This window comes from Ipomoea nil, unplaced genomic scaffold (genome assembly GCF_001879475.1).
Source record: "Ipomoea nil cultivar Tokyo-kokei standard unplaced genomic scaffold, Asagao_1.1 scaffold2749, whole genome shotgun sequence".
Taxonomy (NCBI): domain Eukaryota; kingdom Viridiplantae; phylum Streptophyta; class Magnoliopsida; order Solanales; family Convolvulaceae; genus Ipomoea; species Ipomoea nil.
In genome coordinates, this window is record NW_017619177.1 from 486,869 (window position 1) to 504,991 (window position 18,123).

Below are 18,123 nucleotides of genomic sequence, written 5' to 3' on the forward strand. Positions count from 1 at the left end.
GGCAGAGGAGTTCAGCCTATCAGATAGGGTCGTTGTAGCTTTGAATTCTATATATTGAATTGAATTGAATTGCTTCACTCACCAATTTATTAGAGCTGACAGTACAGTACATGCCTAATACCAATTAGCTAGTTTTTTTTTTTTTTTTTTTTTTCTTTTTTTTGAATTCATATCCCCCTCACTTAGAAGTAATGTTGCATTTGATTTCTCTTTATTGATCTGCAGTAAGTGTTTGCGTGTATGCTGAAGTTAGTGTCTGAGATTTTTTGTTGTAGTAGTTGTTGTTATGAGATACTAAGCAAGCTGTGTAAAGAGATGCATTCTAATATTTAGGTTTGATTTGCCCTAATATTAGTAAAATGAACAGTTCTCTTTTGAACTCTGTCCATGCCATTGAAGTGATGGACAAAGTTGAGTCTCTCTCTCTCTTTTTCACAATAAATATGTATATTGTGAAGTGTGCTTTCTCTATACTATCTCCGTTACTTTGAATATGGGGAGCTTTTCTGGATAGTTCTTATTGACAATTTTTTCTGCATAAACTGAACTATCTTGATTTTGGGGATTAGGTGTGGGCACCTACTTTCAACACTCAAATTACACCAATGCCAATGTTTGGGTTCACTTTATCCCACACCTAACCTGGGATAAAATGAATTGGGGGAGGGCTGGGATAATTAGTTCAGCTTCATGCATACAGTCATACACTTCACTATTTCTTGCTTTTAGTGGTTACTTGTAATTGGAAATTAGCACATACCTCTGCACATGAAGAGACAGAAGTTGTAACCTTCGCACTTGTAATTGTAAATTAGCACATACTGCTTTTATGTTTGTCAGCATTTGGTAGTGTTGGGTTAGGGGGGGTTTAATGGCCTTATTTATTATTAGGAGCAATCGTGGAAGTTAAATGTTGGCGTGTTAATATTTAGGTTTGATTTGTTTCTTTGATAGATAATTGCTGCTAGTATAAGGAAAGATGGAAAATGCAGAGGATGAAGGCCGTGTTGGAGGTGGACACCAAGAGAAACATGAAGATGAGGTATAATACCATGCCACTTTTTCATTTAGTTCTAGGCATGTGAAACTGATTCCACCAACTGAGGTATAATTTTATTTCTTCTGACAGAACATGAAATGTTTAGTTTCAATTGTTTGCATCAATTCTTAGTCTAAGTAGGACAAATGAGCATATATTGAATCAAAAAAATAATAAATAAAGTAAATTACTTTAGTGAGAATTTTTGGAATTGATTTCATAAGTTGGTGTTTACTGTGAAATATAAGTACAGTGAAATGCAGATGTATGTTCTAAGATTTCACTTCAAGATCTATATAGTATGTCCCCCTTAGATGAGTGGTATGATGACTCAGTTTTCTTTCTATCCAAGCATGTTCACTTGTTCTTGCTTTTGTGTGAAGGTAATTTCAGCTTCTATGAGAGAACAGTTGCAAAGTATGCAGGAGCTACAACCATGTATTTTGTATCCAAGAAATTGAAGAAAAAATATAACATCACTGATGAGCGCGCAGCATTATATAAAGCGGCAGAAACATGGGTTGATGCTTTGAATGTCCGAGACTTTCTAGGTAACTTTATTCCTATTTCCTATATTCTTACATCGTCTGTTCTCATCAAATCTGTTTTTTAAATTACTTTATCCTCTCATGAGTATACTTGAATGCTATTATAATATGTCACTGTTCTTTTTGTATAATTTCATTTCACTTTTCTCTGCATATTTTTTTGTTGTACCAAGTATGTGGATGCCTGAGAACTTTCCTTTTAAAATTTTCAATCTTATTATACTTGCTCCCATGCATTCTTCTTCACAACTGCTTTGATTATATGACCTGTGTTGTGTTTATAAATCAGAGATTAAGAAGATGAGGAAGAATCCTTTGAAAAGCTCCAAGAGTTCTTTGAATGAGGCAAATTTCCATCATTCCATGAGAACAGGTAAGGTATCATTAATTAGAAGATAAAAACTTGTTTGATTCCTTGGATTCCCAAGAAGATATATAGATTGTTACATGATCTTCATTTCCATTATGAGTTTCTGTTGCCCCCATCAAATTTTATCAGTTTGTAAAATGCTGTAATTTTCTTGATTCATGAAAAAAAAAAACATTTTGAATGGGTTGTAGGGATGAGCAAGCAAAAGCAGCTAGCAGAAGACATTCTGAGGTATGGGGACATAAAAATTGCAGCAGAAGTGTTCACATTTCGCGAGCTTACCAACGCGACAGACAACTTCAATCCGGAGCTGTTTGTGGGGGAAGGAGGAAAGATTAAGGTGCAATTCAATCACTGAAAAAGGCATCACCTACAAGCCTTAGAATTTCTCTAAGATCGGTATGTTACAAGCACCCTCCAATACAGCAACACCCCTACTGATTGAAAGTCAGTCACTACCCACACTTGACAATCCAAGAATAAGGATGTTTGTTCTGAACTCTCAAGGATCTTAACATGTTTTGCAGTGTATTTGTTTAGACTTGAATTGACATTATTATGTGTTAAGTGTGGATTTATAATGTATTCTTATGTTGTTTAGAGTTGAATTGAGGATTATATTATGTATGAAATGTGGATTGGTAATGTATTATTATTTGAACTTAATTTAGTATTATGTTATCTTTTTTAAAAAAATTAATAGTATTTTTTATGTTAATATTTTATAAATATTCATTACTATTTAAAATCATAATTTTATTTTAAAATAATTCAAAAACGCGATGAAATTAGCGACGGAAAAGATAATATGGCGACGGAATATTCGGTAAAGAAATAACGACGGATTTGTGACACAGACAGTTCCGTTGCGAAATGGGCGACGGAATACTTCCGTTGCCATTTGGCGACGGAAGTATTCCGTCGCGAAGTCCGTCGCTAAAAGTTGCGACGGAATTATTCCGTCACGAAGTCCGTCGCTAAAAGTTGCGACGGAATTATTCCGTCGTCTATCAAAATACGACAAGATGATAGACGACGGAATAAATTCCGTCGCCATTCCATCGCGAAACGCGTTTCGCGACGGAATATTGCCCATTCGCGACGGAAAAATTCCATCGCGATTCGCGATTTTTCTTGTAGTGGGCAGAGATGCAGAGTGAGAGAAAAACTGAGTGCAGAGAAACTCGTGGAGATTTTTCTTCTATTCAAGATTGGCCCGGTAACAAATAGTCCTAAGGGTGATGAACCCTAATCAATGCGGCTTGTCAAATATCATGCAGAGGCGATGTGATTGACCCAACGATATGCCTTCTTTTTAGGCAAGAAACGGATGCCAGAGGAAATTTGAAATTTGAAAAAGATCAGAATCTTTAAGGTATTTTAGGTTATAGAATACATTTAACAAAACAGAAGGGAGTTTTAAAAGGAAGTCAACTCTTACGACTGACTCGTATGATTAAACCTTTACTCCCCTCTGAATGACAAAACTACCTTATTAGTCAATCCCGCAAATTCCCAGAGCAAACCTGAGAATTTCAAAACGATTTGCGTCTAGTGGCTTGGTCAGAATATCAGCCAGTTGCTTGTCTGTTTAAATATATTCCAATTCAATCTCCTTAGATTTAACCAGGTCTCTGATGTAGTGATGCCTGATATCAATATGCTTCGTTCTGGAATGTTGAACTGGATTCTTTGAGATGTTGATTGCACTGACATTGTCACAGTAGAGTGTCATAATCCCTTGAGTAAGACCATAATCCAAAAACATCTGTTTCATCCATACTAACTGAGTACAACATCCACCAGCAGCTATGTATTCTGCCTCTGCAGTACTTAAGGAAATTGAATTTTGTTTCTTACTTAGCCACGATACCAAATTCTTACCAACAAAGAAGCATCCACCAGATGTAATCTTTCGATCATCAATATTTCCTGCCCAATCATCATCACAGTATGCAACCAGACTCAGTTCACTATCCTTGGAGTACCATAGACCATATTGCATCGTTCCATTTACATATTTCAGAATGTGTTTTGCAGCTATCAGGTGTGATTCTTTTGGATCATATTGATACCTTGCACAGATTCCAACACTGAACATAATGTCTGGTCGACTAGCCGTTAGGTACAGCAGACTCCCTATCAGACTTCGATAGACTATGAACTCATCAGTGTATTTCTGTAAGGTTGACCCAAACACAATGTCATCAACATAGATTTGAGCAATGGTTACATGACTTCCAGTAGTTTTTACGAACAAGGTTTTGTCAACACTTCCTCATTTATACCCGTGTTGTAGCAGATACTGTGTCAGTCGTTCATACCATTCCCGTGGGACTTGTTTGAGACCATAGAGAGCTTTTCGAAGCTTATAGACATATGATGGATGGTCTGGATCTTCGAACCCTTTAGGTTGAGCCACATAGATATCTTCATACAGATAGCCATTCAAGAATGCTGTCTTAACATCCATCTGAAACAGTGTGAATCACAGAATACATGCGACAACCAATAGAATCCTGATAGACTCGAGTCTCGCTACATGAGAAAACGTCTAATCATAGTCAATTCCTTCTATCTGAGTGTACCCTTGTGCCACTAACCGAACTTTGTTCCTTGCAATATTTCCAGCTTCATCTGTTTTATTCTTAAAGATCCACTTTGTTCCAATTATGTTGACACGGTCAGGTCTTGGTACTAGATCCCAAACATGATTTCGGTCAAACTGGTGTAGTTCCTCTTGCATTGCCTTGATCCCAAACATGTAACGCTTCTTTTACGTTTTTTGGTTCAATCTTTGAGGTATAACATGCAGATCCAGACATCTCTATAAGGTTATTTCTTACTTTGCTTCTTGTCTTCATCCCATCTGTCAGATCTCCAATGATGTTACCTGATGGATGATTTTTCTGAGTTCTGGTAGGTTTGTCTTTGCCTGTATCTTCAGAATGAATGATCTCTTGGTCAGACCTTTCTTGATCATCATATAAGGATTCTAATGTTTTGGGCTGACTGTTGTCATCGGCAGAACTTACTTCTCTGATAGGAGAAACTGTCTCTGGAGCAGATACTGATGCTTTCACTGACTCATCCGGGTTGTCATCTGTAACCACATTTATAGATTCCATCACAGATTGAGTTCTTTTGTTGTAAATTATGTATGCTCGACTATTTGGAGAGTACCCAAGAAAGATGCTCTCATCACTCTTTGGTTCGAATTTCCCTCTTTGCTCTCTGTCAATCAGCACATAGCACTTAGTTCCAAAGACATGAAAGTACTTCAAGTTAGGTTTCTTTCCCTTCCAGATCTCATAGGGTGTTTTGGTCGTACCAGGTCTAAGATAGACTCTATTCACTGTATGACATGTTGTGTGAACTGCTTCAGCCCAGAAGCGCTGTGGTAGATGAGAAGCATGTAACATGACCCTAGCCATTTCATGTAAAGTCCAGTTCTTTCTTTCCACCACACCATTTTGTTGAGCTGTCCTGGGAGCAGAGAATTCATGGGATATCCCGTTTTTGGAACAGAAGTCCGAATATAGAGAGTTTTCAAATTCCTTTCCATGATCACTTCTCAGTCTCTGGATTTTGATTATAGGCTCATTCTTCTCTTTTTGAACCTGATGCACAAAGTTCTAAAGGCATTGAAAGCTTCAGATTTTTCTCTTAAGAAGTATACCCAGCTGTACAGAGAGAAATCATCTACGCACACAAATATATATTTCTTTCCCCCGATGCTTTCAATCTGTGTTGGCCCCATGAGATCTATGTGAACCAGTTCTAGGCCCACTGCTACCTCCCGTAGGAGTCTGGGTCGTGTCTCAATCCCAGTGTGGCTGATCATCCTCTCGGACCAGCTACTGATCATCTCCTTATCTCTGATTACTTTCACAGCTTTGTGTGGAGTTCTTATTTGTTTTCCAATGGCACATGCACCACAAACGTTCTCTGGATCTATTCTGAGCTTAGGAACTCCCCTCACAGCGTCTAGTTTGATCATTTTATCCATGTCTCTGAAGTTTATGTGACCAAGTCGCCTGTGCCAGAGTTTTGATTCATCAGATTTTGACAAATGGCATGTAATTTCATTTGTCAACACATAGCAGTTGTCTGAAGATCGGGTTCCTTCCATGACTAATTTATCTGTGTTGTCACTGACTCTGCAACAATTACGATTGAAACACACATTCCAGTTTTGATCACATAACTGACTTATACTGATCAAATTAGCTTTCAATCCACTGACCAACTGAACTTCTTCCAAGTGAGGTAAACCTGGTACATTTAGTGTACCTTTTTCAACTATTTTACCTTTTTGTCCATCCACATATGTAACAGATCCACTGCTAGGTTGGATAGACATGAGACACTTCACATTCCCTGTCATGTGCCTGGAACAGCCACTGTCGAAATACCATCTTGCTTCAGTCATTGACGCAGTCAGAACTATCGTGGGGTAACTTATAACTTCTGACTTTCTGATCCAGACCTGTCTTGTGAAATGTGTAATAGTCTTGTTCTGATATTTTCCCTTTCTTTGATCTCTGTAGAAGAAATAACACTCAGGTCGGGTGAGACCTTTTGTTTGACAGTAATGACAAACAGGAGTATATTGTCTGACTCAGACGAACTTATTTTTGAACATTGAGTACTGAGATTGAAGAGCAGTTCTGCCGAAGTTAATGCCTGCTGTTTGATTATATCCCTTCCTCTCATCATTTTCCTGAACTGATCGGGATGACTGTCCTGGTTCGTACCTGTGAACTGATTTCGGAGCTGACATACCTGCTTTGATGAACACAGGAGCACTCTTTGAAGATTCTCCTCGCTCAAATCCAAGGCCCTTTTTATCATTTGGATTTCTTCCAGAGTCCAAAATTTTGTCTAAAGTCGATGTGGTCTCCATCATCTTGATGTTCTTCTTCAAATCTTCCAATTCTTTTAACAGTTTTCCTTCTCGAGATCTTATCTGTGTTATAAGATCTTCTTTTAAGACAAGATCTGTGTTCAGTTTCTTTAGAAGATCATCCCCTAGTCTCAGTTCTTCATTAAGATTCTTGTTGACTTTCACCAGTTGTTCCCAGCTTGCAACAAGTTTAGCAAATTCCATTTCAAGCTGAGTATGTCTCTCTTCAAAATCATCTGTAGATATGTAGGATTCACCATCGGATTCGTTATCATCTGACTGATTCTCTGTAGCTGTAAAGAAAGCTACAAAGTTTCCTATATTATCATCTGACTGATCATTAGCAGTTTCCTCCTCATCATCACTTAGCGTAGCCACACACATGGCTTTCTTTCTCTTGAGATACGTTGCACATTCAGCCTATATGTGCCCAAAGCCTTCACATTCTCTACATTGCACTGATCGGTTGAGAGATCTTCCTATATCTGAGGAACTGTTTCTGTTTTGCCTTGTCCGACCAGTCTGGGATTGATTGTTCTGTGAGAAAGGTGCGGTTTCACTTTTCTGATATGAGGGGTTACCACCTTTGTATTGTGACCTGGTAGATTGTCCTTGACCCTTTTTGTTGAAGCCTTTCAATATTTTCTTGAAGTTCTTGGTAAGAAGGGCCAAGGTTTCATCATCTATGACATCTGTGTCAAATTCTTGATCAGCTTCGGCCACAAAGGCTACTAACTTGCCTTTTCTATTGGAAACAAGATCATCATCAGCCAATACTTCAAGTTCGTATGTGTGTAAACTTCCCATGAGTTCTCCTACACTCTTCTTTTCCCAGCCTGTGTGTTCAGTTACTTTCATTCGAAAGCGTTTGGGTAAAGATCGAAGGATCTTTTTGACTACTCTCTCATCAGTAAAAGGTTCACCAAGAATAGAGGCTCTATTCACTAGATTCTATACCCGACTGTGAAAGGTCGATATAGTTTCCTCTTCGTTCATTCTGAGAGCTTCGAATTCTGACAACACCATCTGTAGCTTTGACTACTTGACATCACTAGTGCCCTCAAATCTAGTTTCAAGGATTTCCCATACTCACTTTGCTTCTTTTACCCCCGTGACAAGGGTAAAAACAGATTCATGTAGGGATCCTACAATAGAGTTCAACGCTTTGTTGTTCAGATCAGAGGCATTCATTTCATCATCTGTCCAGGTTTCAATGGGCTTTTCTCCAGTAGTTCCATCAGTATTCTGAATCGTTGGTTTACTCCATCCAGATAAAACAGTGCGATAAACCCTGGTACCTTTTGCTTGAAGGTAGATCTCCATACGAGCCTTCCAGAAGGAGTAGTTATGACTATCCAGTTCTGGAGGTTTCATACTTGCATCCATCCTGAACAAAGACAGGCAGCCAACGAACACACAGAGACAATTCCAAAAGAAAGAGACTAATGCAAACAAAATTCCCGTAAGGATCAAGTCACTATGTAGACATAAAAGCTCTGATACCACATGTAATTTTGCATTTCCTCATTCTTAATCAAGTTTACTGGATTAATTGACGGATGAAATAAACTGACTGATTTATCGACAAAGTCAGTCAGTAAGATAGATCATTGAAAAGATAAAAGAAAGAGATACTGACACACATCAACACTCAAGATGTTTACCCAGTTCGATACAGTGTGTATCTACGTCTGAGGGACGATCACATAGGCGTCCAATCCACTAAATCATAATCCAATGTACAAAGGTAGAGAAATAACAATCTCACCCAAGTGCCCCATACAAGGTACGTACCCAGTCTACACAGGTTTAGTGAATTGTTGAAGATGGAGAGCCCTGCATCCAGAAGTCCAAAGAAATCCCTTCTCTTGGAGAGCCAACTCTGATGCAGTCCACTTCAGTGACGCTCTGTTCAGTTGTTCCCACAACTGTGTGATCGTAGTGTCCTTTCGTTTAAGCAATAGGAATCCTTCTCATGTTCTTCATCATAATCACCATACACATGTTGTGTTGAGAAGGAGCAGTATAATCAAAGATGGGATCTCATAAATTCATATGGAGTGTTTCTTTTCTCTCAAAAGCGTAACCCTAATTCTCGTCGAATAAGAGTACTTATAGTTCCATCATCAGAACACTCTCCATAGATATCTTTGACTGTAGATGGTAGGACTATATTTGAAAAATGTAATCTTAAAGATTCGGTCCATACCTTTCCAAGAAATATACGATGATCTTCTTTCCAAACTTGCCTTCTTTAAAAACGCGTACTGCCTTTAAGAAATCATCTTTCTAAAACAGATCTTCAGTGTCAGTCCCTCTGTTGTTGTGTCTGATTGATCAGTCCTCTGTAGAACAAAACTAACACTAAGCTAATCCTATCTTAGTATGCCATAATAATATTGCTAATTATAAGTTAGGGTTTTTTTGGAGCAAATAAAACACTAACACCGTGAACAACATTATGTTATACATAATTTCTGAATGTATAGTTACGAAATTATGGATGTATAGTTATGCAATTCTGGATTTATTGTTATGAAATTATGGATGTGTAGTTATGCAATTCTTAAAGTATAGTTATGAAGTTATGCAATTCTGGATTTATAGTTATGAAGTTATGCAATTCTGGATTTATAGTTTTGAAGTTATGCAATTCTGGATTTATAGTTATGAAGTTATGCAATTCTGGATTTATAGTTATGAAGTTATGGATGTGTAGTAATGCAATTCTGGATGTATAATTATGCAATTCTGTATGTGTAGTTATGCAATTCTGGATGTATAGTTATGCAATTCTGGATGTATAGTTATGCAATTCTGGACGTGTAGTTATGCAATTCTGAAATTTTTTTTAGTCGACGTCAAAACGATGTCGTTTTTGCATCTGTATGCACCATGCATGGTGCACACGGATGCACAGCATAACGATCCCTTCACCACCCTCACTTGGGCCAATACTTTCCCAATAAAATGGATCCCTCGGGGTCCTATGTTACCATCATGTATGTAGTTAACAAATTATGTGTCTTCAATTTATTTATAGATACATAATTTATTAATTGAAGACACATAATATGTTAACTGCAGACACGTAATGTTTGGATAAGGATACACAATATAAGGTGCAATGGATCTTGGTCCATGGTATAACAATTGCATAATAACACTATTGATGCGTGTACGCTAAAGAATATATATTATGATTTAAATCTAATAATTAGGGTAGCATAATTAAGCAAACGTACATGATAATGTCTATCAACTCCCCTAGTAGAGTATAAAAAATCCCCAACCAAACGTCACTTATAGGAATTAATATAATGTTTTGTTTTATTTTTTTTTTGGTAACCAGAAAAACTCCAACCACTATCTACAGGTGTGTAGTGGGTAAACCTTACCTTATAATCCTAGGTGACAAAAGGTCACAATGAGGTAAAACAATCTAGGTTGTATATAGTTAGCCGGCTTAAACCATGAAGCTAAGGTCAATAGACCATTCACATTGGGAGTCAAACTTATACTCTTGTGGTTATTACCGATTCAACAATACGAACTGTAACCTTGTGGTTATAAAATGAGTATAAACGCTGTTTACATCTTGTCTACATCAATTTCCTTGAAGATCATATGAGTCGCATGAAAAGAGTAAACGATGTCTACATCGTGTCTCGTTCGACGAATTGAAATAGCAAGTTCTTAGCACTATCGCCTAATAATTACTCTTTCCGTCCTATTTTACCTGTCTTACTTTCCTTTTTGATTTGTCCCAAAATAGTGTCATATTTCTAAAATTGGACATAACTATCACTCTACATTTTCCAATTTACCCTTTTGACTTTTCAAATTTCTAGAGGTAAGTACAATTGTACTTTGTACAAACAACACTTACTTTTGAGGGACAAAATTGGAAAGTTAGTAACTTTTGTTTTGTTGTATTAAAAACCGTGCAAAAGCAAGTAAGACAATCAATTAGGGACGGAGGGAGTAATTAGTTTTAGTTTTACGTAATTATTAAAGGCATGCATGTTTGATCTGAAGACTCGGTCGGGAAGATGAACACGGGGATTGCATTGGTCTTAGCCCTCGTTGGTTTTTTGTTGCTACGTTTACTTTACTCTGTTGGCTTGCAGAAAAGAAACATTGTAGCCGTAGTACTGTCACTGTAGCCGGAGCCACGGGTGTTGGTGCCGCTGCCGCGGTGGCTGCAACCACCGTGGAGGATCAGTCAGAGGATAAATCGGATTTTCATATTGAGATTGATGCGGGTCCCATTGTTGAAGCTGTTGCTGGTTGTTTTGGTTGATGAGGGGTGATGGGTGGTGAGAATTAGGGTTTAATTTCTAGGTTGCCTTGTATATGTAAGGTGGTGTTTGGTTTGGGACTTTTATGTCATGGATTTTAAAATTCATTATTATGTTTAACCTATTTGTCAATCATTATTGTGTGGACTATATTATCAAATAATGTACATTAAATACACAAATAATGTATTTTAAATGGATGTTCAAGATATATGAAAAACTTCAAAGTATGGTCAAATCAAAAGAGTTGGTACATTGACAATATATATATTAACAGTGGCGGAGCCAGCATGGGGGCAGTGGGGGTAGCTTTCCCCCTTCCCCCACCCCCACCCCCACCCCATCCCTATATTATACTTGTATGTATATATGTATATATAGAACAGGTTTTAAGTATTAGTATAATAAAACACAGCAATATTAATAAGTGTTGGTTTGGTTTAGTTGGTTGGGTGGGTGTTTGGCCTTTGATAAGGTTGAGGGTACAAATCTTGTAGTGCTTAACTATCATATTTTATTTATGATAGTTAGGCTATTGCTTTAACACAATTTCATATTTATGATAGTTAGTGTAACACCCCAGATTTTCAAGACATTTTAAGCTTATATAATAAAGGTAATATCTCATTACATCCCAAAGTATATCACAAGTGTACGGGGTGCTATGCCACACCTGGGCTAGAGAACCCAGGTGCACAGGCTGTCTAACTAATATCCATTGAAACACAATGCATAATATGGCATGCAGGCCGAAAGGGAAACTACTCTACTTCTACGCTCCAGTTCTAGCGCGCTCCAGTGCTCTAGTCCTCTGTGCCTGAAAGCCAAATATATCTGTTCAGCGAGAGATGCTGGTAACCCACTCCAACGCGTTGAAATACAATACATATAGAGATATATATAGATATACGAAAACCATTATGTGCATGAAGATATATCCTACGAACTCTAGCTTTTAAAACCGGGAGTGACTCAACAGTTAAGGCTAGACACCAGCAGTAGACATAGCAAGCATAGGCATTTCACAATAGATAAAGCAGTTACGACAAGGCATAAACGGTAATCATAATCCCATCATAAACAATCCCCAATATGAAACCCATAGTCACATCCCAAGGCACTCATAGTCACAACTCGTCCATATCACACACATAACGCACGTTGTTGGCGCCACGGGACCGATCGCATGCCCATACATGAGGGTCAGCGCATATAGCTCTGACACAGCCCCGCAGCACCATGCCCCGTATCGCAACACGGGGAGGTCGATCGCAACCGACCGATGAACCGCAGCTCATCATAATGTTTGATCGCAACCAAACAGTGGACCGCAGCCCAAGAGAGTGTCATCTGACCGCAGCCAGGATAAAGGACGGACCGCAGCTCGTATAGAAACGTTTGATCGCAACCAAACGGTGGACCGCAGCCCAAGAGAATGTCATCTGACCGCAGCCAGGAATACCAATCTGACCGCAGCCAGCTTCTGAACCGCAGCTCAGGATAACCAATCCGATCGCAACCGAATTGGGGTAGCACGCACACATAACACATAGCAAGCACATGCAACCCACGTTACACATCGGGAAGGGGAATAAAGCGTATAACAAACCTATGCGTGATCCATCACATACTAAGGATAGCCCTAAGGGGTTCATACTTCTTTCACCTAGGTCAACGGGATACCAATTCAACTAGCATACGATATAACAGACTCATAAACCTACGAACGGTACCCGAAACATCAAACTAGACATAGGCACGACAAACGGGGTCCGTTGGGACACCACGGGGATCGGGGAAACATCAAACGGGGAAACCGGGAGCCCGAGGTAGTGTAGTTTCCAGCGGGTAGCCGGTGGGTGGGGGTCCACCCGCCGGCTGCCCGCCGGCTGCCACTGTTCCGGGCAGCGGGTGCCCGGCGGGCAGCTGCCCGCCCGCCGGCAGCCCGCTGCCGGAGCTGCCTGAGAATGCCGCGGGTAGGTGGCGGGTCCCCTACCCCCACCTACCCCCCACTGACTCTTTTCATCACTTTTCGCCCCGGGAACAGTTGTGGAACCCGAAACCATGCTTAGACACTTTACAACGCAATTAACAACAACAAGTAGACAATTAACGGATCAAATATGGGAAACGAACGGCACATGGCCTATCATGCTTTTCTAAACATAATCAACACCCAAACATGCGATTTCCCACCCGATAATCCAAGAATCAAAGCATACGGTACAACCTAGGGTTCTAATCACTTTTATATCAACGAGAATGCGATTCGTCTTCTAATTGCAAGATTCGGTAGGAACAACACATAATCATCAAGGATACCAAATAAATCATCAAGAACATCATAATCATCAAGAATCCCAATTAATCATCAAGAACATCACAATTATCAAGAAACTCCCAATATCAAGATTCCCCATGGAATCATAAAATCAACATCAATAATAAACATAGTAATTCTCCATTCACAATCATACGGGGGAAACCCTAAGGGGAAATCATAGCTATGAAAATAGGTTTTGTTGAGACATGGGTTACCTCTTAGCCTTAATTAGTTCCTTGGCTATGAAGGGTCTTTCTTTAAGCTTCCTTGCTTTCTTGCTTTCTTCTAAGGGAATTCTTGGAGCTCTCCTGGGGAGGTGGGGCGTTTAGGCGTGTGGGGAGTTCTAGGTGTCTCCTAAGTCCCTTATTTATATATTTAGGAGTCCTAATTAGGAACTAATATTATAGGCTTGCTAATTCTATTCCTTTCGGAACTAAGGATTGGGTTTAGGGGTTGGGTTTATATATGAGGGCCCATGGACTACGGTGGGCCTTTTTCCCTAATTGATCATTATGATTTATTCCTTCTCTTGGGCTTATTGATTGATTAATTAAATGATTTTAGGGGCCGTAACACGGGGTGTTACAGTTAGGCTATTGTTTTAACACAATTTCATATATATAAAATGAATGTATACTTTATAATTTATTTTCTATTCTAATTATTTTATCAAATTAATTATGTTTCATATTTTATAAAGTTTTGATATGTTTTATTTTTTACTTATATCCAAAATATTTATAATTATACTTCTTAAGTGTTTCATTTTTTTAAAAATTATATCTTTTTTTGTTGTAATATTCTGCCCCACTGACAAAAAATCCTGACTCCGCCACTATATATATATATAGAATAAGATTACTGGACATGAATTTATTTGGACATTTCAAAATGAATGTGTACTTTATAATTTATTTTCTATTCTAATTATTTTATCAAATTAATCAAAACCATAAGAATCAATTTCAAAGCCATTAAATCATTTACTGGACATGAATTTATTTGGGCATGATGATCTTTCTCAAGAAAAAGCTAAGACCGGTGTGGAACAAAGGTTGCATAATCTCATGAAGCAGCTACAAAATAAGAAAGAAATATAAACACCATAAGAAAACTTGAACTTTTGTTTGTAATAGAGAAATACAATTTGTAAATGCGCATAAATTCTTCTTCCAATGTGCATAAATTCTACATCTACTATCAGATGCATGAACACCATATGATCAGAAATCTCATACTTTTATGACAAGTCATATGATGCATGGAAAATCAATCTCAAGACAAACTATTTTTGTATTTCGAACACGTTTTCCTTTGAAACACCGAAAAACTTTGAATTTAAAGAATAACAGTTTAGAACCCAATTAACAAATGTTGCTCTGGCCGAGTGGTTAAGGCGTGTGCCATGTTAAGTACATTAGGGTTTTCCCGTGAAAGTTCAAATCTCCCAGGTGTCGATTTCTGATTTTGATATAGATGAACTGTGACTCCAGACAGTTCGATACGCACACACGTTGTCTTAGGACAAATCTCCCAGGTGTCGATTTCTGATTTTGATATAGATGAACTGTGACTCCAGACAGTTCGATACGCACACACGTTGTCTTAGGACTGTTAATTGTCATTTTCCCTTCGGTTAGTCACTCATATACTATCTTGGTAAGAATAAAAGCATTGGTCTAAAAAATTGGTGAAATCAAATCCAAGAAATCATATTTATTGTGGTCTTTCTTGATCAATGGTAATTTCTCTTTGCAGCTTCGATATTAATGGCAGTAAAAAACTGTGTTAGATAAATTCTAGAGGTATTATTAGATTAACTTCAGTTAAAATCCTACTTCAGCAGTTGCACCTACTTCTCCTCCTGTGTTGGATTTGAAGGAAAAGCCCAAAAGCCATGTGTTGCTAGCAAATATGTTTGGACCAGTTGCTGATGATGACCTCCCTTAATGTCTGTAAGTATTCATTGAAAGTTGTTTTCCCTGTCTTTATTTTTCTCCAATTTACTTGCCCACAAAAGGTGAAATAGGAACCCACATCCCGCTCCCCGACAATTATGGAGAGATAAATTAAAGTGGCTCAGTAATCCATCCACCCATTAGATGGGAGGACTATTGTGTGGCAAGGAGCCTGTGTCCTTGCTCATAATCTATCATTGGGGATGGAGAACTTCTGTTTTTGCATTATATGCCTTATTAAGTGATACCACTTATGTCAAGCACTTTGTGCTCAGATGGCACCTCTGTGACTCTCTTGAGGGAAGGTAACAGGATCGAATCTCAGTGAGTGTATTGACTCTTTGGACAAAAACAAATAGAGAAAGTATGTAATAGATATATTAAAACATGGCCTAACATTGTGGGGATACATGTATAGGAGGTGTTATGCTACTCAAAAACATGGTGGGAAAAGGATGTGACCTGCTTTGGTTTTCCTTGTTGCCCGAGCCACAGCAGAAATTTGTGACCTGAAGTGAGGAGCACTATTTTCTCTTTCTCTTATTATACTTAACTAGTATTTCCGGCCGTGCGATGCACGGAATGAATTTGTTGTAATATATTAAGAATATTAGAATGTATATATAATTATTTAAATTAGAACATTAAATACTCTGTATTATATAATAATACAATTGAAAATGTAGTTTGGATCATTTGTATGTTTTGATGTTATGATTGCTTGAATTTGAGCAAATAATTGCTCAAATTAATAGCTAATGTGTATATGTACGCATGCGGTGCTGTAACTTTGGAGATTTTATTTATCATTGTTTAGTATTTTTTATAAATTAAGCAAATATGCTCGTTCTCTAGCAACTCAGAATGAATTGTTATCTTAATTCATTTGTATGGAAGATATTTTTTTTGTCTAGATATATAGTAATTTTGTTATTTAAAAAAAAGCATAATATCAACGATTGTATTTACACATCATTGAAACCTCTTTGTAGACGACATTAGTAGTAGCAACACAATCTCGTCCATCATCGCTTAGAGCTAACACCTTTAGTCCATCAGGATGGGTGCAACACACTAACTCTTCATCCCACATACTTGCCCTAGAAATTTGTGATGTCCTTGCATGGTTTTACCTGCCTTGTTACTTATCACTCTTTGATTATCACACTTGTTTATTTCCTTAAGCATATGATCCTAATTGATTTTAGACCAAGTTAGGAACTGCATATTATTGCTTAACTATCTAATCAAACATGCGTTATTTGGATATCTGTTACTTGATAAAGTATTTTGGAACCTGCAATTAGTAATTTTATTCGGCTTATAAGAGCTCACTCATAATTGACCAATATAGTTAACTCACTAATAGCCCGAAAAGTACTTACATGAGTTGCATGAAGGGAAATTTTGGGGAACATAGCTATAACAAAGAAGGGGAAGAATGTGGCGTGGGATCCTTATGATATCTAGTTGAAGTCTCCCATATTCCTTATTAGTATCATAATAACGTGATCCCTTGAGTTTTTCTATGTATTCAAACCCCTTTCGTTGTTCACATAAGTATGGAATTCCTTGAACTTAAAATTGTGCATTCTCGGGGCTTTTCCCGAAGTGATTCCTCCTTCACAGTCACGTTCCAGTGGGGCTTTGGCAGGAGGTCGACCACCCACCACGTGTCCACTGCCACGTTCCAGTGGGGACTTGACAGGCGGTCGACCGCCCACCTCGCGCCCACTGGTACGATATGTTTTCTTGACTTCTCGTTTTATTGATCCATTGTGCCGTTGTGTGTCTTCTTTGATACTTCTTATGTGTTTAACATTAAATAACAATCTAATGCTTGAACATAAAAGTTGAATTATCTTCCTAATTGATTTGTTTATAAGTTACATAGAAATTAAAGGGAATAATTCTATTTTTAGAAATCTAAAACCTCGGATACATTGCATATTAAGTTCTGACCCGAAAATCAATCTGAGGGAGATCAGTAGAAATCCGAGGAACCTAAACCAAGTGGTCCTCTAGAAATTATCCTTGGAAAAAATATTGCGTCCCCAAACTATCTTAAACTATCCCTCTAGACTTTGGTCCATGTTGCATAATAGACCACAGGCTTCCAATACCTTGTTTAGAACCCTTTACCACTAAGACAAGGACCCCCCCTAAACAAACATTTATACATAAATAGGTATATCACTACTATTCTAAATATATTCCCCAAAAACTCCTATCATATATATATATATATATATATATATATATCTAAAGTATGTAGTAAATCCCAATTACCTTCATATGCTACACTTACACCAAATTATTATTATTATTATTATTATTATTATTATTATTATTATTATTATTATTATTATTGTTATTATTATTATTATTATTATTATTATTATTATTATTATCACCATCACCATCACCATCACCATCACCATCACCATCACCATCATCATCATTATTATTATTATTATCATCATTATTATTATTATTATTATTATTATTATTATTATTATTATTTTCATTATTATTACACCCTATCCCTAATCACCTTGCTTAAATCTTAAATCTTCCACGGTTGCGTCACATACGGTACGTCCCTGTATGCTTATATATATATGTATAATAGATACACTTGTGAGCCTATAGAACATCCTCCCTTATTCATACATATT

The 18,123-nt window shown here is 37.6% G+C and overlaps 1 protein-coding gene across 1 annotated transcript; it reads left to right on the forward strand.

Moving 5' to 3' along the window:
* The first annotated feature begins 266 nt into the window (after positions 1-266).
* On the forward strand, positions 267-2,315 carry LOC109156629 (serine/threonine-protein kinase PBS1-like). The gene is made up of 5 exons (XM_019304482.1): positions 267-333; positions 933-1,042; positions 1,423-1,590; positions 1,877-1,960; positions 2,149-2,315. Exons 3-5 carry the CDS (start codon positions 1,476-1,478, stop codon positions 2,313-2,315), a joined length of 366 nt encoding a protein of 121 aa, XP_019160027.1. The 5' UTR covers positions 267-333; positions 933-1,042; positions 1,423-1,475.
* Positions 2,316-18,123: the final 15,808 nt, after the last annotated feature.

Coding starts and splice junctions, on each gene's coding strand:
- LOC109156629 (XM_019304482.1), top strand. CDS start 1,476: ATGTATTTTGTATCCAAGAAATTGAAGAAAAAATATAACATCACTGAT. Junction 1,591..1,876: donor GAATGTCCGAGACTTTCTAG/GTAACTTTATTC, acceptor TTTATAAATCAG/AGATTAAGAAGATGAGGAAG. Junction 1,961..2,148: donor CCATCATTCCATGAGAACAG/GTAAGGTATCAT, acceptor AATGGGTTGTAG/GGATGAGCAAGCAAAAGCAG.